This window comes from Aulonocara stuartgranti (genome assembly GCF_965226115.1).
Source record: "Aulonocara stuartgranti genome assembly, chromosome: 17".
Lineage (NCBI taxonomy): Eukaryota > Metazoa > Chordata > Actinopteri > Cichliformes > Cichlidae > Aulonocara > Aulonocara stuartgranti.
The window spans coordinates 38,890,035-38,905,554 of NC_138953.1; the positions used below are offsets into that span (position 1 = coordinate 38,890,035).

Consider the following 15,520-nt stretch of genomic DNA (forward strand, 5'->3'; position numbering starts at 1 on the left):
GTCTGTCCTCAACTTCAGCCATTCTGCAAATTCTGGTTTGGTCGGCTCACCCGGTGGCAGTTATGAAGCCCACCGATGCTAGACCATATTGTCACTTGGACATACGCTGGGTAAAACAGTCCAATCTCTTAATAGGCACAGCTGAGGAGGTTCTAGTAGAGGCCCATGGAGCCACTCATCAATGCATTGGATTATTTGTTCCCAAAAAACCCAAAAGACCACAATAAAGGAAGAACAGTACCAATAGTTGATGGACATTTCCAACACGAGTTGTTAGATCCGAAGCCCATTTTATGAAGTTTAACTGGCATATAATAATACATATGCACAATTTTATAATGAGTGAATTTGTCCGTCGTATCTTTGATTGACCACCCAACATTCACAACAATGCTATTCAGTTTTTGCAATTCTGTATTTCCATCCAAATCTTTTCGTTCGCCATCATTTCATAAACTCCTGATGCCGATTGAGCGGTCTGAAGCAACAAATAGATGCATTTATTGAGACTTTGGATGTCTCAAAACTACTTTAAGTCTGTATACATGTGCTTTCATCTTGTTAACATACCATTCTGACCCTTCCGTCTGAATGTCTCAGCAGAATTCGAGACTCCTCAAATCAGACGTTATTCCAATCTAGAGTTTTATGCATTCAGAAAGGTTTTTCTGCAGACTTTGGTTGTGTAACACACTGTTACTTGAGTTTCTATTGCCTTCCAAAAAGCTTGAAGCAGTCTGGCCATTGTCCTCTGACCTCTGACATCCACAAGACATTTACTCCCGAAGGACGGTCCCTCACTGAATATGTATTTTTTTCCAGCCTGTTTCTGCAGACCCTACAGATGGTTGTGGTAGAGAATCCCAGCAGATCAGCAGTTTCTGAAATACACAAGCCAGCCTGTCTGGCACCTCTCTTCCCCATTCTAAAACTTAGTTTGAACTTTAGCAGGTTGTATTGACCATGTCTACATGCCAAAATGTACTAAGCTGCTGCTTTGTGTTTTCAACAGTTCGTCCTAAACTTCTGGGCGTTTCTCTAGTTCTAAAAACACATCTGAATTTTAAAGATTCACAATGGAAACTGACAATTATACTGATTTTTAGATTAAAGCCTGAGAGACTACACTTTTACTTGTTCCTTCCACATGTGCTACCTGCTGTCTTTATACAACCTGATGCAATAAGTGTGTATGTGAGGGATGTGTAACTGTGCGTGATCAGGATGGGTCCAGTGCAGAAGTCCATTAGCCCATTAGCAACACAACCCCAGTGGCCTCGTTGTTTCCCTGGGACCACTTAGTATGGAGACAGTGACAAGTTCATTACTCTCGCATAGATACACATCATACAAATGAGAACACTTCTATTCACCTCTCTAGGCACACACACACAAAAATACAGTCCCAGAAGCAAGGTCACAAAGCCTCAGCTGTTAGTAAGATAACCACAGACGCACATTTATATGCAGCCCTGTCACGCCCACCTTTATATCAAATACTACAACAAACATGTGCCGCAGCACTTTGAGACGGCCCACAGAAAAACAACAACATCAGTTATTTGTTCAAACAGCAACCTTACACAACCCTTCTGCTGTTGTATGATTTATGACTCTCCTTTACAAAAAGAAATCTAAGGTTAATGTCACCTATGTTTATAATAATGGGGAGCATGATGTCTTTGTACCACAGCAAAAAGTCCTTGGACCATTCACAGTACACAGCAATGGTTTCCTTCAATGATGACAATGATTTTTCTCCAACTTTAATTCAACAGTCTTAGAAGATGCTTGGGTATGACTCATAGAGAGATATGCTAGAGACATACTGCTGAAAATAACTGTTGAATGAAATGAATTAATGAGTTGCACCAGCAAATGCATGGTTAAGATTATGGAACTGCCTGATAAACATTTCAACTTTGTTTTAAACATTTTAAAACATTTATCATCCAAACCATCCACCAGCTCGCCTCCTACCTGGCTCTTAATGTCAACTCATTTCATTCTTCGTCCTCCTAATTATTATTTTGACCATAAACAAATATTTCAGAGAACTTGCTGCCAACCGCTAGTGGTCGAAACACAATGTAACCATAAAACAAAATGTCATGACCCTGGGTCTTTTGACCCAGCGTTTTAAGTTTGAGTTTATTTTGTTCATTAGGTTATCTAAGTTCATTTGGTTATTAGACTCCTTGTGTTTTCTTCTCCTGTATTTAAGCTTCCCCTCACCCTTCGTGTTTCATGCTGCGTGTCTTATGTTATCAAGTTTGTATTATCATGCCTAAGTGTTTCTAGTTCTTATTATTTCCCCCTCGTGTTTCCAACCATGTTAAATCTCCCCTGCTCTTCATGCGTTTCATGTCTGTGTCTTACATTGTCAAGTTCTGGTTGTCGTGTCTAAGTCTGCATGTTTCCTGTTTTATTTTGAAAAGGGGTCTTGTGTTCTGTGCTCATGCAGTTAGTTTTACTCTTGCCTGTGCATCATTATGTTTATCCTAGTCAGCTGTTTCCTCATGTGTCTCCACTTCCCCTAATCACCTCCTGTGTATTTAAGTCCTCTGTTTTCAGTGTGTGATTGTCAGGTCGTCTGTTGTCCATGCCATGCTTCCAAGTTTCTTGTCTTGTCTTGTCCCATCCATCTATGATGGGTTATCAGAGTCTAACAACCAAATAGCTCGAGTGAATTCCATATCTCAATAAATCATGTTCTGTTCTTCCAAATGATCTCTCCTTAATCAATATGACTCTCTGTCTAAGGCTACAGATGAGATCCTCGTGTGTTTTATGGTAGTGGCTATACTGGACTGTCAAAGCTACCGGTAGTGACCAAACAATTCGCCCAGTGTGTCAGGGCTCAGAGATAAAGCGAAGAACTCAGTCACTCAGGAATGAGTCACTGCCTGTGCTACTGTAGCCACAAGACAAATGCATGAAAGGACAAATGGATAAAAGCATGGTTGAGCTGTGGATTTTCTTCAAATACTATCAAATTGGCAAGGAATTTTGTTCCATAACTGTCCCCTGCTGCTGGATTTGTACCTCTAGACAAAATAAGAGCAGTTTTTTTGTTTTTAAATGAAGAAGTAGAAAAAAGACGACTATGCTGAGCATCATTCATTGCATTTCACACATACCTTGTTTTCATAGTTTTAATTAAATGTAATCCATGTCATGTTTTCCAACTATGGTAAAGTTTTAGTTTCACTTTAACGGGAAGAAGCTTTTTCTTCCTTGAAAGACTTTTTACCAATTAGTGCCACCAGGGCACTGCCCTTGAAGAAACCTCCGCTTTCTTTTACAGTTAAATGGACAACAAAACACTCATGATTCACTCATAACTGAGTGTTATTTATGGATTTTCCAACACTGTAAGCACAATGCGTAACAGGGCATCCTTGGCATCTTTCCCATTTGTCATTCGCCTCCACTGACACTCAAATCCCTCCGTGCTCAAGTCAACAAAACAAAAGAGGAGAAAACAAAGGAAGAGATGAACTGAGAAAACATACTCCCATTGGTTAGAAGGGCGGACGTACGGAGAGTGGGAAAGGGAAGAGAGGCAAGGATGTAGATCAGGAATAGCAGGGGAAAGGTCTAACAGAGACTAACGTAAGTGAGAGGATAACATCGGGAATGGCAGGAACAGCTCAGAGAAGGAAGGGTGAGTCAGACAGAGAGAAAGGAAAGAGAGACAACTACAGAGAGTAAATAGAAGAGCATCTGAAAGAAACTGATTAGTATTCTCTAAAACACAGCTGACCAAAGCTTCCAGCAATATGCTCGTGCTTTTTGCATAAACACAAGGAGAAACACAGACCTGTGCATGCAAGCAAACAGCAAATGTTTGCAGCTGCAGATTTATACACAAGCCTGAAAGTCTGTGGCATTTATTTGTTCTTCAGACTTGCAACCTTGCATGGTTCAGCAGATTCAAAAAGACATGAAATATACAATTACTTTGAATATAAAAAATGCATTGCGTGTTTAACGGAACAACACAGACATAATTTTGTCTCTCAATAAAAGGCCGTTCTAGGTCTAATAACACCATTCGCTTCAATTTATATGCTGCTGAAAGTGATGAAATATTCCACTGAGGTTGACAGAGGGACCGGATATTAATAAAACTGTTTGGTGAATTATTATCCCTGCTTTCCTTTCTTTTATCTTCATCTTTTCTTTATCGCTGTGAAATAGCCTGATCCCTGCGTCTCAGACGAGAGATAAAATAAATTGCCTACTTTCCCTCGCCACAGAAAAATGCGTGACGTCTGATAAATTTAGCTTGTCGGAGGGTGAACACGAAAAAAACAAAACATCCTGGGTGTAATTTGCCGAAGGCCATTTTTTAAAGTGATTTCAGCTTATTTTTTTCAATATGTGTTGATGGACAATTTAACGGAGAAACAGAAGACGAGGAGATGTAACAAAGCACAAGAAATCCACTGCAATCCGCCTGGAAACCATCCTCACCGACCGTTTATGAGGAAACATCCTCCGTATACTCACCACCCTCTCGAAAAGCAGCGATTTGTGGTTCGCATTACACAGACAAAAATCAGACAAAGATCTACGAGCTCATTCAAAACTATCCTGTGTGGTTATAATTAAATATCACTCTCAATCAGTGCACTTAAATACAACCAAACTAACACAAAGACATGCAGCGACCCACAAAGTGCGAGGCTAAAACAGTGCCACGTGAACGACTGGAGGGCAAAGTGCACGAGGTCACAGCGCACATAATCCGAAGGCGCCGCAGGAGAAGACTCATTGTTGCTGTGGTAACAAGCATTACTGCCCCTGACCACACACACAAAAGAGAAAGTAAGAAGCGGGTGGAGGGAGAGTAGCGTACGCTAAGACTGATACAGACACGGCTGCTGAGAGCAGGCCAAAGCACTGAGGGCTGGAAGAAGAGACGGAGAGAAAGCATTGAACTGTTGCCGACAAATAAATTCAATCCTCCGCTTACAAGCTCTGTGATTGGAGAATGAACAGCTGTTCGGTTTGACCCGCGCACCGTGTAAATGCAAGCCTGCCAGCCAGAACGGGAGAGCGTGAGAGTTCTCCACAATGACAGAAGAAGAGATGGAGGCAGAAAAAAAACGTGAAATGGTGACAAGTGAGAGAGGCAGCAAGAGAGGTTAAAGGTCAGAAAAAGGGAAATGGAAGAAAGGTGATAAAAAGAGTGACCAAAAAAGACAAACACCACATGATCAATTGTTGCATTTCAGCATCTTTCCATATGAGTTTTGTCTGGTCTGTCGCAGCCCCTCACCACACTAACAATGTTTGTCACTGCTCTCTAAAATGCTCACGCATATGATTAATGAATGAGACACGAGTCATTCATGTTTTCTGGTTTTCCACAGCTGTGATTAAGGTTTGGTCAAATGTTAAAGGATGTCAAGCACTGTTGGGAGCACGCTGTGCAACAAGCGGTGCTCTAACCCTAACAGTATAGAAATGTTCATCAGAATCCTAACACAGCATCATTAATGAGAATAAAACGATCTTTTCACCATTGTAAGACAAAATCCTCCTTTTCTTTTTCTACCAGTAAACACAGAAATAGAGTTGTTAAAAATCTACACCCTGGAAGGACTTTTACAAAAGTTCAGTTTTCAGTTTATATGGGAACGAAAATCATAGAAAAAAAGATTTTCTATGTTTTTTATACCTAAACACTAATGTGCCTGTGGACAGGGCCTCAGAATCACTCACAATAAGCAGCAGCTCAGCGGTCCCCAACCCGCGGGCCATGGACCGGTACCAGTCCATGAGTCGTTTGGTACCGCGAGAGTTGAGGCTCGGGTGGTTTTCAGGATTTTTATCGTTAACTCAGTTTCCCCGGGTCTTTTCCCACGTTGTCGTTGTGTGTCTTATTTTGAAAGAAATATTTACCCGTTACCATAGCGACCAGAGAGCATTAAGGGGCAGAGGAGGATGTTGCTGGCGCATTTCAGAAGTACGCTGCTAATAAAGTTACACAATTACACAGTGAATTTGCATTTATTATTATGTTTACAAAATAGCACCGTTTTTGTCTTCGTCATATCATTTTATTTTGTTGAATTTACCCGCGACACCTTAAAGCCCGGCCTGTGAAAATGTTGTCTGACATTAAACCGGTCCGTGGTGCAAAAAATGGTTGGGGACCGCTGGATTGGATTATTAGATGACTACTTATTGGCCTAAACACTGCCACACACCAAGAGAGTCCTGGGTTTGAACCCAGGCAGGGCCCCTCTATGTGTGGTGTGCATGTTCTTTAGTTTACCACAAAGTCTACTATGGAAAAGACATACTAGTCCTCTAATAACATTAATGAAAACTTTCAGATGCAGCACGCTTTAAGGAAAACTTTAAATCCAAACTAAAAAATGAAGGACAAGATGAGAAAGTTCAAAGGTTAAATTATAGCTGTATCCCCTAATGGAAATATTACAGTGTGGAAACTTGATGAGAGAGATGCTTGCCCAGGCACACTTTCTTGTAAGCCCTAGGAAACAGACTCTAATTGAAGGTCAGCTAAATACTCAGAGCTCCGTTAACTGTGTGTGCACTTATGTGCGCATAAATATGCAGAGTCACACACAAATGGCAGTGTGCATTCAAGTGCACTCACACAGACAAGCACTAAACTAATCCACAGACAAACAGAGAGATGGAGAGACAGACCTGATCAGGTCACAACTGGTTAGCTGTGATCTGCATGGGAATGAGGTCATTAGGTCTGTGGGACTTACAGATATTATTTAATTTGTCCAGCCTTCAGCACAGCAGAGTCTAATCTCTCTCTCTCTCTCACTCACACACACACACACACACACACACACACACACACACACACACACACAAACATCTCCCTGCACAAACTATCACCTCGCATCCAACCTCACTGTACTTAAAAACATACAACAATCTTCTCCACTGCAGTCTCCAGCTTCATGACCCAAACACTCACTGGCATAGCTACTCTCACTTACACCAATCCAGTAAAATCCCAGCTAAGCATCACCAGCTAAACCAAATCCCTTTGGCTAGAGGTAAAATCCAGTGGAGTGTCCCACCTAAACACACATTACTTTATTGATTCACAAACGCCTTACAGCCTGGGCTTACGGAGAGCTTTCCAGAACATCGTCTACTTTAGTGGTTCTCAAACTTTTCACAATGAGCACCACCTCATAAAATATATGGCTCTTAAAGTACCACCTTTATGACCTACATTAAAGTACAATAGTATATTTATTTTAATTGTCATAAACATGATGTGATAATAATAACAACTGTACTGCATTAAAACATTCACAGCAGGTGGGATCGCCAGTCTTTAAGTGATGACGTATGAACCCTGCTTCCGGGGCCAGTCTACTTTGTGTTTATTAAGGCTGTTGTGTTTTCAACATGTTTTAATGCTTTGTATCTTCTTCTATTTAATCTGAACAAGCCTCTACAAACAGTCAGTGATCACTGTCGGCCTCTCTCGGTTTTTATTACCACTGTTCATTTTAAAGCTCAGTTTTTAAAACCCTGCATGTAACTACAGCCCCAGCCCATGCAGCAGTATATTAATGACTAACCTTGTATTGTGGTACAGTTGTTCTCCTGACTGAAGTTTGGTCCGTTTACAGCATCCTGCCAGCCTCACATTAACTTTTATCGAGTGGAAAAAAGTTAGCGTTCATCCTCCAGCTTCACTGTGTTTATGCTAACATAGCTGTGTAGCTAGCCACTACGTAGCACATCATTATATAGCAGCTAGCCCAAGTTCAGTAACCCTACAAACGTCACTGCTGTTTAGTTGTCTGTCTTAATTTATGTAGGAAGTGATAGCAGAGCTGTACGTTTGAACTTTTCAGAAATCCCTCAATCAGAACATGGAGTATTATTTATTCTTAACATTTTTTGAGAGATTTCCCGCGTACCACTAGAGGGAGCCCGCGTGCCACAGTTTGAAAATGACTGGTCTACATGTTGTTTCGGTGTACTGTCACCAGGGGGCAGTGTCAGAAATAAATGGAACAATCCGGTTGTTCAGTCTGACGTCACTAGCCGTGTCTGGGCCTAAACTCCGCTGCAGGTCCATATATCAAACGATCACTATGGCATTACTGAGAGTTGAAAAACTGTCTAAAGTCTTTCATCTTTAATAAAATGATCAGCGTTCTGCTCTACCAGGTGTAACAATTGAGTTTAACATCCAGGCATCCATGAAAACGGAATTTATGACATTTAACGGAGTTAGAAGTTAGCAGGGAGTTAGCTCGCTAGCTTCTATCTAAATACAATATAACATGTCCTGACTGCCGGGTTTTGGAAACAAATTAAAACGTACAGCTCTGCTATCACTTCCAGCATAAATGAAGACTGAAAACTAAACAGCAGTGACGTTTGTAGGGTTACTGAAGTTTGGCTAGCTGGTATATAATGATGTGCTACGTGACCGCTAGCGACACAGCTATGTTATCATAATATAAACAAGCTAACTTTTTTTCCACTCGATAAAAGTTAACGTGAGTGTTCTCGGTGGTCAGGAACAAATGTAATCGCATGGCAGGATGCTGTAAAAGGACCAAACTTCAGCCAGGAGAACAACTGAGATAATCCATCCACAATACGAGGTTAGTCATTCATATACTGCTGCATGGGCTGGGCTGTAGTTACATCCTAAGGTTTTAAAAACTGAGCTTAAATAAATGATTAGCGGTAATAAAGGGAGGTCAACAGTGATCACTGACTGTTTTAGGAGCTTTTTGAGATCAAATAGAAGAAAATACATAACATTAAACATGTTAACAACACAAAAGCCATATTAAACGCAGACTACTTTAGACCCGGAAGTAGGATTCGTCGCGTCATCACTGAACAACCGGATAACGTGTATGACATGAGTCATCGTTGTGGTTCTCTCTGCTCTGTTTAACTCATTTCCTTTCATTTGAACTTTTTAAACAGTCGCCCTTCATCTTACACACAGCACCATCTTCTACTGTCCGTTTGTTTTTTGTTGGTCACTGGTTGCAAATCTAAAATTGCCCCGTTTAGCAAAAGAGCTACTAAAATGAACAAAAACGTGGTTACATGAATTCTGCTTCACGCAGCACCCTCTAACCAAATATGAGCGTTTTCACTTGTAAGAACACGGCTGATGATACACGACAACTTCAGACCTGAACTGATTCTGGTGACATTTTTTGGACTTTTTGCCTAGAAACATATGAAGAGTGATATTTGAAGATTAATACCAGTCTCATGTCAGGGCATCAACTTTAAAGTTACAGGTAAGAGGTGATTAGCATAGCTTAGCATAAAAACTAAAACCAGGAGGTAACTGCTCTGAGCTCTCTCACAACATTTATATAATTTCTATATTTCAGCTTACCCATTACCCAAGCAGTACTTTACCATAGGGTTGCCAACTCCCTGAAAAAATAAATAAGGGACACCTCGTGGCCAGGGCCGGGCAACCCAGTTGTCTTCACCCTTCCCAGTGTGGTAGCTCTTTTTTGTGTGTGTGAAATTATTTTTTAACCATTTGACTTGAATTTGATTTAAGCAGATGCATATTCTTTGTGATATGACCATATGGGAAACAAATGATCATTTAGCCATTTATTTTTAGCTCAAAATGACAACATTAACACAGTAAAACAGGTCTCTTTCTTAAACAGAAGCCTGTCATGCTTAACTTTTGAGAATATAAGTAAATCTTTCTTTAAAAGAACTCTGTCCTGCTTAACTTAAAATTATATAAATTAATAGAAAGCAATAGAACGAAAAATATTCTTGTAACTATGCACATTTAGTACATTTGGCTTCAGCTGAGGTATTATTTCAGCTTTTCTAATGCTAATCAGCTGCTCCTGTTTGTAAACCCACTTGTTCCCATGATTACGCATCATAACTCATCATCATTATTCATCTATGTATTACTTTTATGTATTAGTGATCTATTTGTTGTAATCATCTATCCTTGCAGTTGTTTATTACACAAAATAAATTATATTATCACACTTCTGGCCACATAGCGCTGATATTCACTGCACATGCCCATTTTAACCTTAACCAGAGGGTTTAAAAAACAAACCAGTGTTTACATACCATATCTGCTTCTGCCGTGGCCTGGTGGACAAGAAATTGGTTAAGGGTTCCCAGAGCTTTCACACCCCTCATGTTCTTCATGTGCCCACCATTAGAAGCATGCCTATGGAAAAAGTGCAGTGCGCTTTATAGGTGTTATGGTGACCTTTTCCAGCCAGGTGTTTCCCTTTTCCCATTCCTCCCTGTACTTTTGCAGCCTTTTTTTTCCTTTCTCTGAGCGAACAAACATTGCTGCTCTAATGCTGGGCTCACACTGTGCGATTTTTGGCCCATTTTGAGACGATTTTTGAGTCGTGCGACCGATTTGGTGATCGGCCCGATTTTGGCCTTCATCGTGCATCGTGTAGTATACGTGGGGTAACGAGAAGCGATTAACACCTTGAGCAGCTCCCGATCATCAATCGCTCGTGAGCCGCTCACACTGCTCACGCGCAAACACGTAAACGTCGGTGAAAAAGACGGCGCAGCGCGGCTGTGCAGCGTGTGATCTGGACACAAGCGATGGAGGCACAACTTGTAGAACTTTGGAAAGCTCATCCGAGCCTTTTCGATGTGGCATCACAAAATTATCACGACCACAACAAACGTGAAAATAGTTGGATTTACATTGCTGCTCATTCACAGCTGCCTGATCATGTTTTTCATTAGCAATTTAGCAAAGTTGATGGTGGTGGTGTGTCTGTGTGAGTGAAAGACAGAGAGAGGGAGCGACAGATTTTCTGTTATAACCTTCATGTTATGGAGGCACAGTGTGAGCACTCAGGTCGCATCAGAGCATCGGGCCGTATAGTGTGACCCTGCATCGTGACCTACCAACTTCTAACCCCTGCGAGTCAATTGTGCAGTTTGAGCAGGAGCTGAATAACGCGACTGAAAAAATCGCACAGTGTCTGCCCAGCTTTAGGTGTACTGTCGTCCGAGACTTGCACCGCAGTGTCGGCGTTTGTTTCCCTGTTGGCCATGCTTCTTGTTGTGGTCATCTGTTGTCTTCCGGTATTTTCTCCGCAAGCGACCTTTCCTCGACCAATGAGACGAGCGGTAATCTGAATTGTCATACTCGAATTGTCATAAGTGTGCTGTCAGCTCATTGGTCACAAAGCAGGAGAGGGGCTGGGAATTATGTTTTCCAACAAAGCGTTAATTCCATTAAAAGTTATAGACTACTTTTGATTCTCACTGTATTACGGGACAAAGTGCGTCCCTTATTAGCTCAATACGGGACGTGTGCTTTTGTTTCTAAATACGGGACGATTCCGTTTTTTAAGGGACGGTTGGCAACCCTACTTTACCATAAGACACATATGTGGTGATACTGAACAAGGATATATGGTTTCTGTTGAGGTTTTGTGGACGCATGACCATCAACCATGTGATATGAACCTGTTTGCCGTTTTGGACGTGTGACAATCAATGGCAGGAGTCTCAAACTCGTGGCCCGGGGGCCCACGTCACCCCTACATGCTTTTTGTGACATTTTTGTTTGGTGGTGGTGTGCCGTGTGATTTTTCTAATGTGAAATATGTGCCGTGGCTCCAAAAACACCGAACTAGACTATCTGGTAACCATCAGAAAATAATGGCAAAATTACTTCTAAAGTCCCAGTCACTAACCAACAGACTGGTCAGTGAACCTGTGGTAACCACCTCATGCTCGGGAAAAACATGAATTCCCTAACCGGTCGGCAAAAACCTCCTGAAATCTTTGGTCACCGGCTGCGATTGACGTTCGTGCCTATGACGACTTGTTGCTTTACTGTGGCTGCATATGCAGCATCCCAATGATGCTAATCTAAGAATAAAAGATGGACACTTCAGTTTTAATTTCAGTGGACAATTATTACAGACTGCCCAGTTTTCATCAGCCTAGAAAAAAAAAAAGCCGACAGCTGTTTCATTTGTTCTTCATTTTCACATTTGTCTTCCATTTCAGTAATACGTCTCCCAATAATATTATTAAATATTTATACACCCAGAATCCATTTCCCTCCTCCCCACGCTGTGTTCCTGAATGTAATTCACTGGAAGTCTAACAAGAACTCAAATGTATTTCGATAAAGCAGTAAAGCACACAATTTTCAAACTGACACAGAGAGCAAAAGATAAAGACTCAGAGAGTCTGAGTAATGCACACCCACACCTTCAGCTATGAAATGTTTCAGCAAAAAAACACCCACAGCCACAAAATGAATCTGCCTATCTGTACAGTACGAGTGTACTGTGTAATTGCTTAGGTGCTAAACGTGCTCCGTCCCAGGACTGTGTCTTACAAGTAAACTCAACTGATTTTCAAATGCAAATGGACTGTGGTGGAATGGAGAAAGGGAGAGCTTTAAAGCTCCATATTTGCATCCCATGTATCAGGTTGGTTTTTTTTCCCCATATTTAACGATGACCTGGATTTTTCTTTCAACTTCAAAAACTGGTTTAATTTTATAACATCACTATATCATAGTTGCATTTCCAGATATTTTCCCAGAGCAAGTTTAGGGGTCTCCATCCATATATTTCAGTCAGGGGAAGAGTTTATTAGCAACAGCTGTATTTGCAGAATGTGAGTGAGTCTGTGAGTTATTAGTTTTACATGCCTGTGAGCCTGAACAAACTCAGAGTTGGAAGTTGAAGAAAAGATGAGCGCACAACGGGAGCTACGGAGCTAACAAAGGAGAGACAGGAGAGAGACGGCAAAGCAGAGAGGAGCTGCCAAAACACAGGGAAGCGTGCACAGAGTGGGGCATTAAAAGCATTAAGAACAAAGATTATAACTACATGGAAACTCTGGTACATAACATGTGCAGATTTGTTCATTCGCCATCTCGACTGTTCATGAGCCTCACTCTTCAATAAAGCTGTTGTGGACTCTGGTATTTTCTCTGTCTGTTAATCAGTCTCTTTTTCTTTCTCTAAATTGAAATCTGATTCGTGACTTTGTCACAAATACCAATAACCACAGTAATACCTGTCTTTTGTTAGGTCTCTACCCCAAACAGCAATTATAGCTCATTCTTCACAAGGTAAGTGAACCCTGCAGTGACACAAGCTGTCATAAGCTGCTTGATAAATGCCTGGCGTGCATGTTATATGCAAACTATCGCGCACCTTTTGAGATATTTTGAGGACATGCCGACTTACATTGTTGGGAGAGACTGTGAGGACACTCCTGCTCTTCCTCATCTTTCCGTAAGTATCTCTCGTGCTGTCCAAACACAGCAGCTTCACGTGCAAACCTGGAAAAGACAAATAGAGAGAATTATCATTTCGTCTTTTCTGGAAACATCCAGTTATAATAATCTATATTTTATTAGGAGTAACTCAGAGATCATGGTTTTTTTAAAGAAAAAACACGTTTTTACTGCTTGTGCCTGTCACCTGTACACAAACACACATGCACCAACAATGAGTTTAGGATTCAGGCTCATCTTTGTTTGAGAAAAATAAAGCAAAGCAGTCGAAACAGCCTAGCCTCAATATTGCTCCTATGAGTGTCATGCATCAGCGCAGTAGCACCAGCATGCAATAATGTGCAAAATTTTCTTCCCATAAAAAACAGACCAAGAGAGGAGCTGGCTGGCAACTGTGGCGACGCGATGGCTCTAATGATGCATTGATTTTTGTTTATCTGCATTTCCTACGATCTCCCCAGTCCTCCAATAAAATCTGACTCATGTAGAAAACAAATAAAACCAATTTTCAAATTTCATTGAAATTGGAATTTGGTGTTGAAAGAGGATGAAATGAACAAGATTATTAGTTCTTACAAGAGACAAGATACAGATCGCGTCTAACAAATTTATTAGACCACCACAGAGGTTTAAGGTTTATGCCACAGCTTCTCTAATTTAACAATATTGATAATTACCTAAACCACTTTTTATGTTTCTTTAATCGTTAATCCACCAGCATGAGCAAGCTCTTTAATCATGGGGTGGCTGTAGCTCAGGTGGCAGAGCAGGTCAGCCACTAATCAGAAGATCGGTGGTTCGATCCCAGGTTGCCTCCTGGCTGCATGCCAAATATCCTTGGGCAAGATACTAACCCCATGTTTGTCTACTGGTGGTGGTCAGAGGGCCCGGTGGCGCCAGTGTCCGGCAGCCTCGCCTCTGTCAGTGCGCCCCAGGGCACACTGGGCACTGACACCCACTGCCAGTGTGTGAATGACTGAATGTAGTGTAAAGCGCTTTGGGGTCCTTAGGGATTGAGTAAAGTGCTATACAAATTCAGGCCATTTACCATTTATAATCAAAATGATGCTTTAAATTCTAAAATATAAATGCAGTACAGTGGGTTCAGTTCCACCATCAGGCCGGGATCTTTCTGTGTGGAGTTTGCATGTTCTCCCCGTGTCTGCGTGGGTTCTCTCCGGCTTCCTCCCACAGTCCAAAGACATGCAGTTAGTGGGGTTAGGTTAATTGAAAACTCTAAATTGCCCGTAGGTGTGAATGTGAGTACGAATGGTTGCGTATGTCTATGTGTTAGGCCTCTGACAGACTCCAGGGTGTACCCTGCCTCTCACTCCAAGTCAGCTGGGATAGGCTCCAGCTAGGGGTGGGCGGTAGAAACGATATGAATTTGGCAAACGGTAGAGGTTTTGCTTATACCGCTCTACCACGATAGCGCATGTTGATGGTGTCATCAAGCTGCACCTGTTTTGGTCGAAAGCATCGCAGCGGCTGCAAGCATGGAGCTTACACGTGGGGAGGAGGAGGTGCGATGTTGCTCATATGCACCTGGTTTGGGTTTAAGCAGTCGGATGTTAAGCAGAAAAATATCATCTGCAAATTATGTCGAGTGACAGTAATCGCGAAAAGACAAAGCACGTTTTGGAATATGAGGAAAGCCAAAACCGTGGTTCGGGGGGTTGGGAAGCTCGTCTGTAACTGGAAGGTTGCCGGTTCGATCCCCCAGCTCTCTCCGTCCTGGTCGTTGTGTCCTTGGGCAAGACACTTTACCCTACCGCCTACAGGTGATGGTCAGAGGGGCCGATGCCTCGCTTCTGTCAGTCTGCCCCAGGGCAGCTGTGGCTACAACTGTAGTTTGCATGCACCAGTGTATGAATGGGAGAGTGAATGAATAGTGGAATTGTAAAGCGCTTTGGGTGCCTAGAAAAGCGCTATATAAATGCAATCCATTATTATTATTAATGCTGAATTCTCTGGCAGCTGCTCTATTCCCATGTTGTTGCAGTATATTAATGACTAACCTCGTATTGTCGATGGATTATCTCAGTTGTTCTCCTGACTGATGTTTGGTCCGTTTACAGCATCCTGCCATGCGATTGCATTTGTCTCTAATCATCAGGAACCCTCACGTTAACTTTTATCGAGTGGAAAAAAAGTTAGCATTCATCCTCCAGCTTCACTGTGTTTATGCTATGCTAACATAGCTGTGTCACTAGCAATCACGTAGCA

General features: G+C 41.8%; 1 protein-coding gene across 5 annotated transcripts in view; it reads right to left on the minus strand.

Moving 5' to 3' along the window:
* Positions 1 to 15,520, minus strand: part of pde4ba (phosphodiesterase 4B, cAMP-specific a) — a 222,618-nt gene that overhangs the window by 161,465 nt on the left and 45,633 nt on the right. For 4 of the 5 annotated variants that reach the window (XM_082511427.1, XM_082511424.1, XM_082511425.1 and 1 more), the window contains exon 2: positions 13,245 to 13,339. In XM_082511427.1, coding sequence (XP_082367553.1) covers positions 13,245 to 13,286 — 42 coding nt within the window. In that variant the 5' untranslated portion in view covers positions 13,287 to 13,339. Of the gene's footprint in view, positions 1 to 10,116; positions 10,188 to 13,244; positions 13,340 to 15,520 lie in introns of those variants that run through there. The other variant, XM_082511428.1, reaches the window with a different exon arrangement.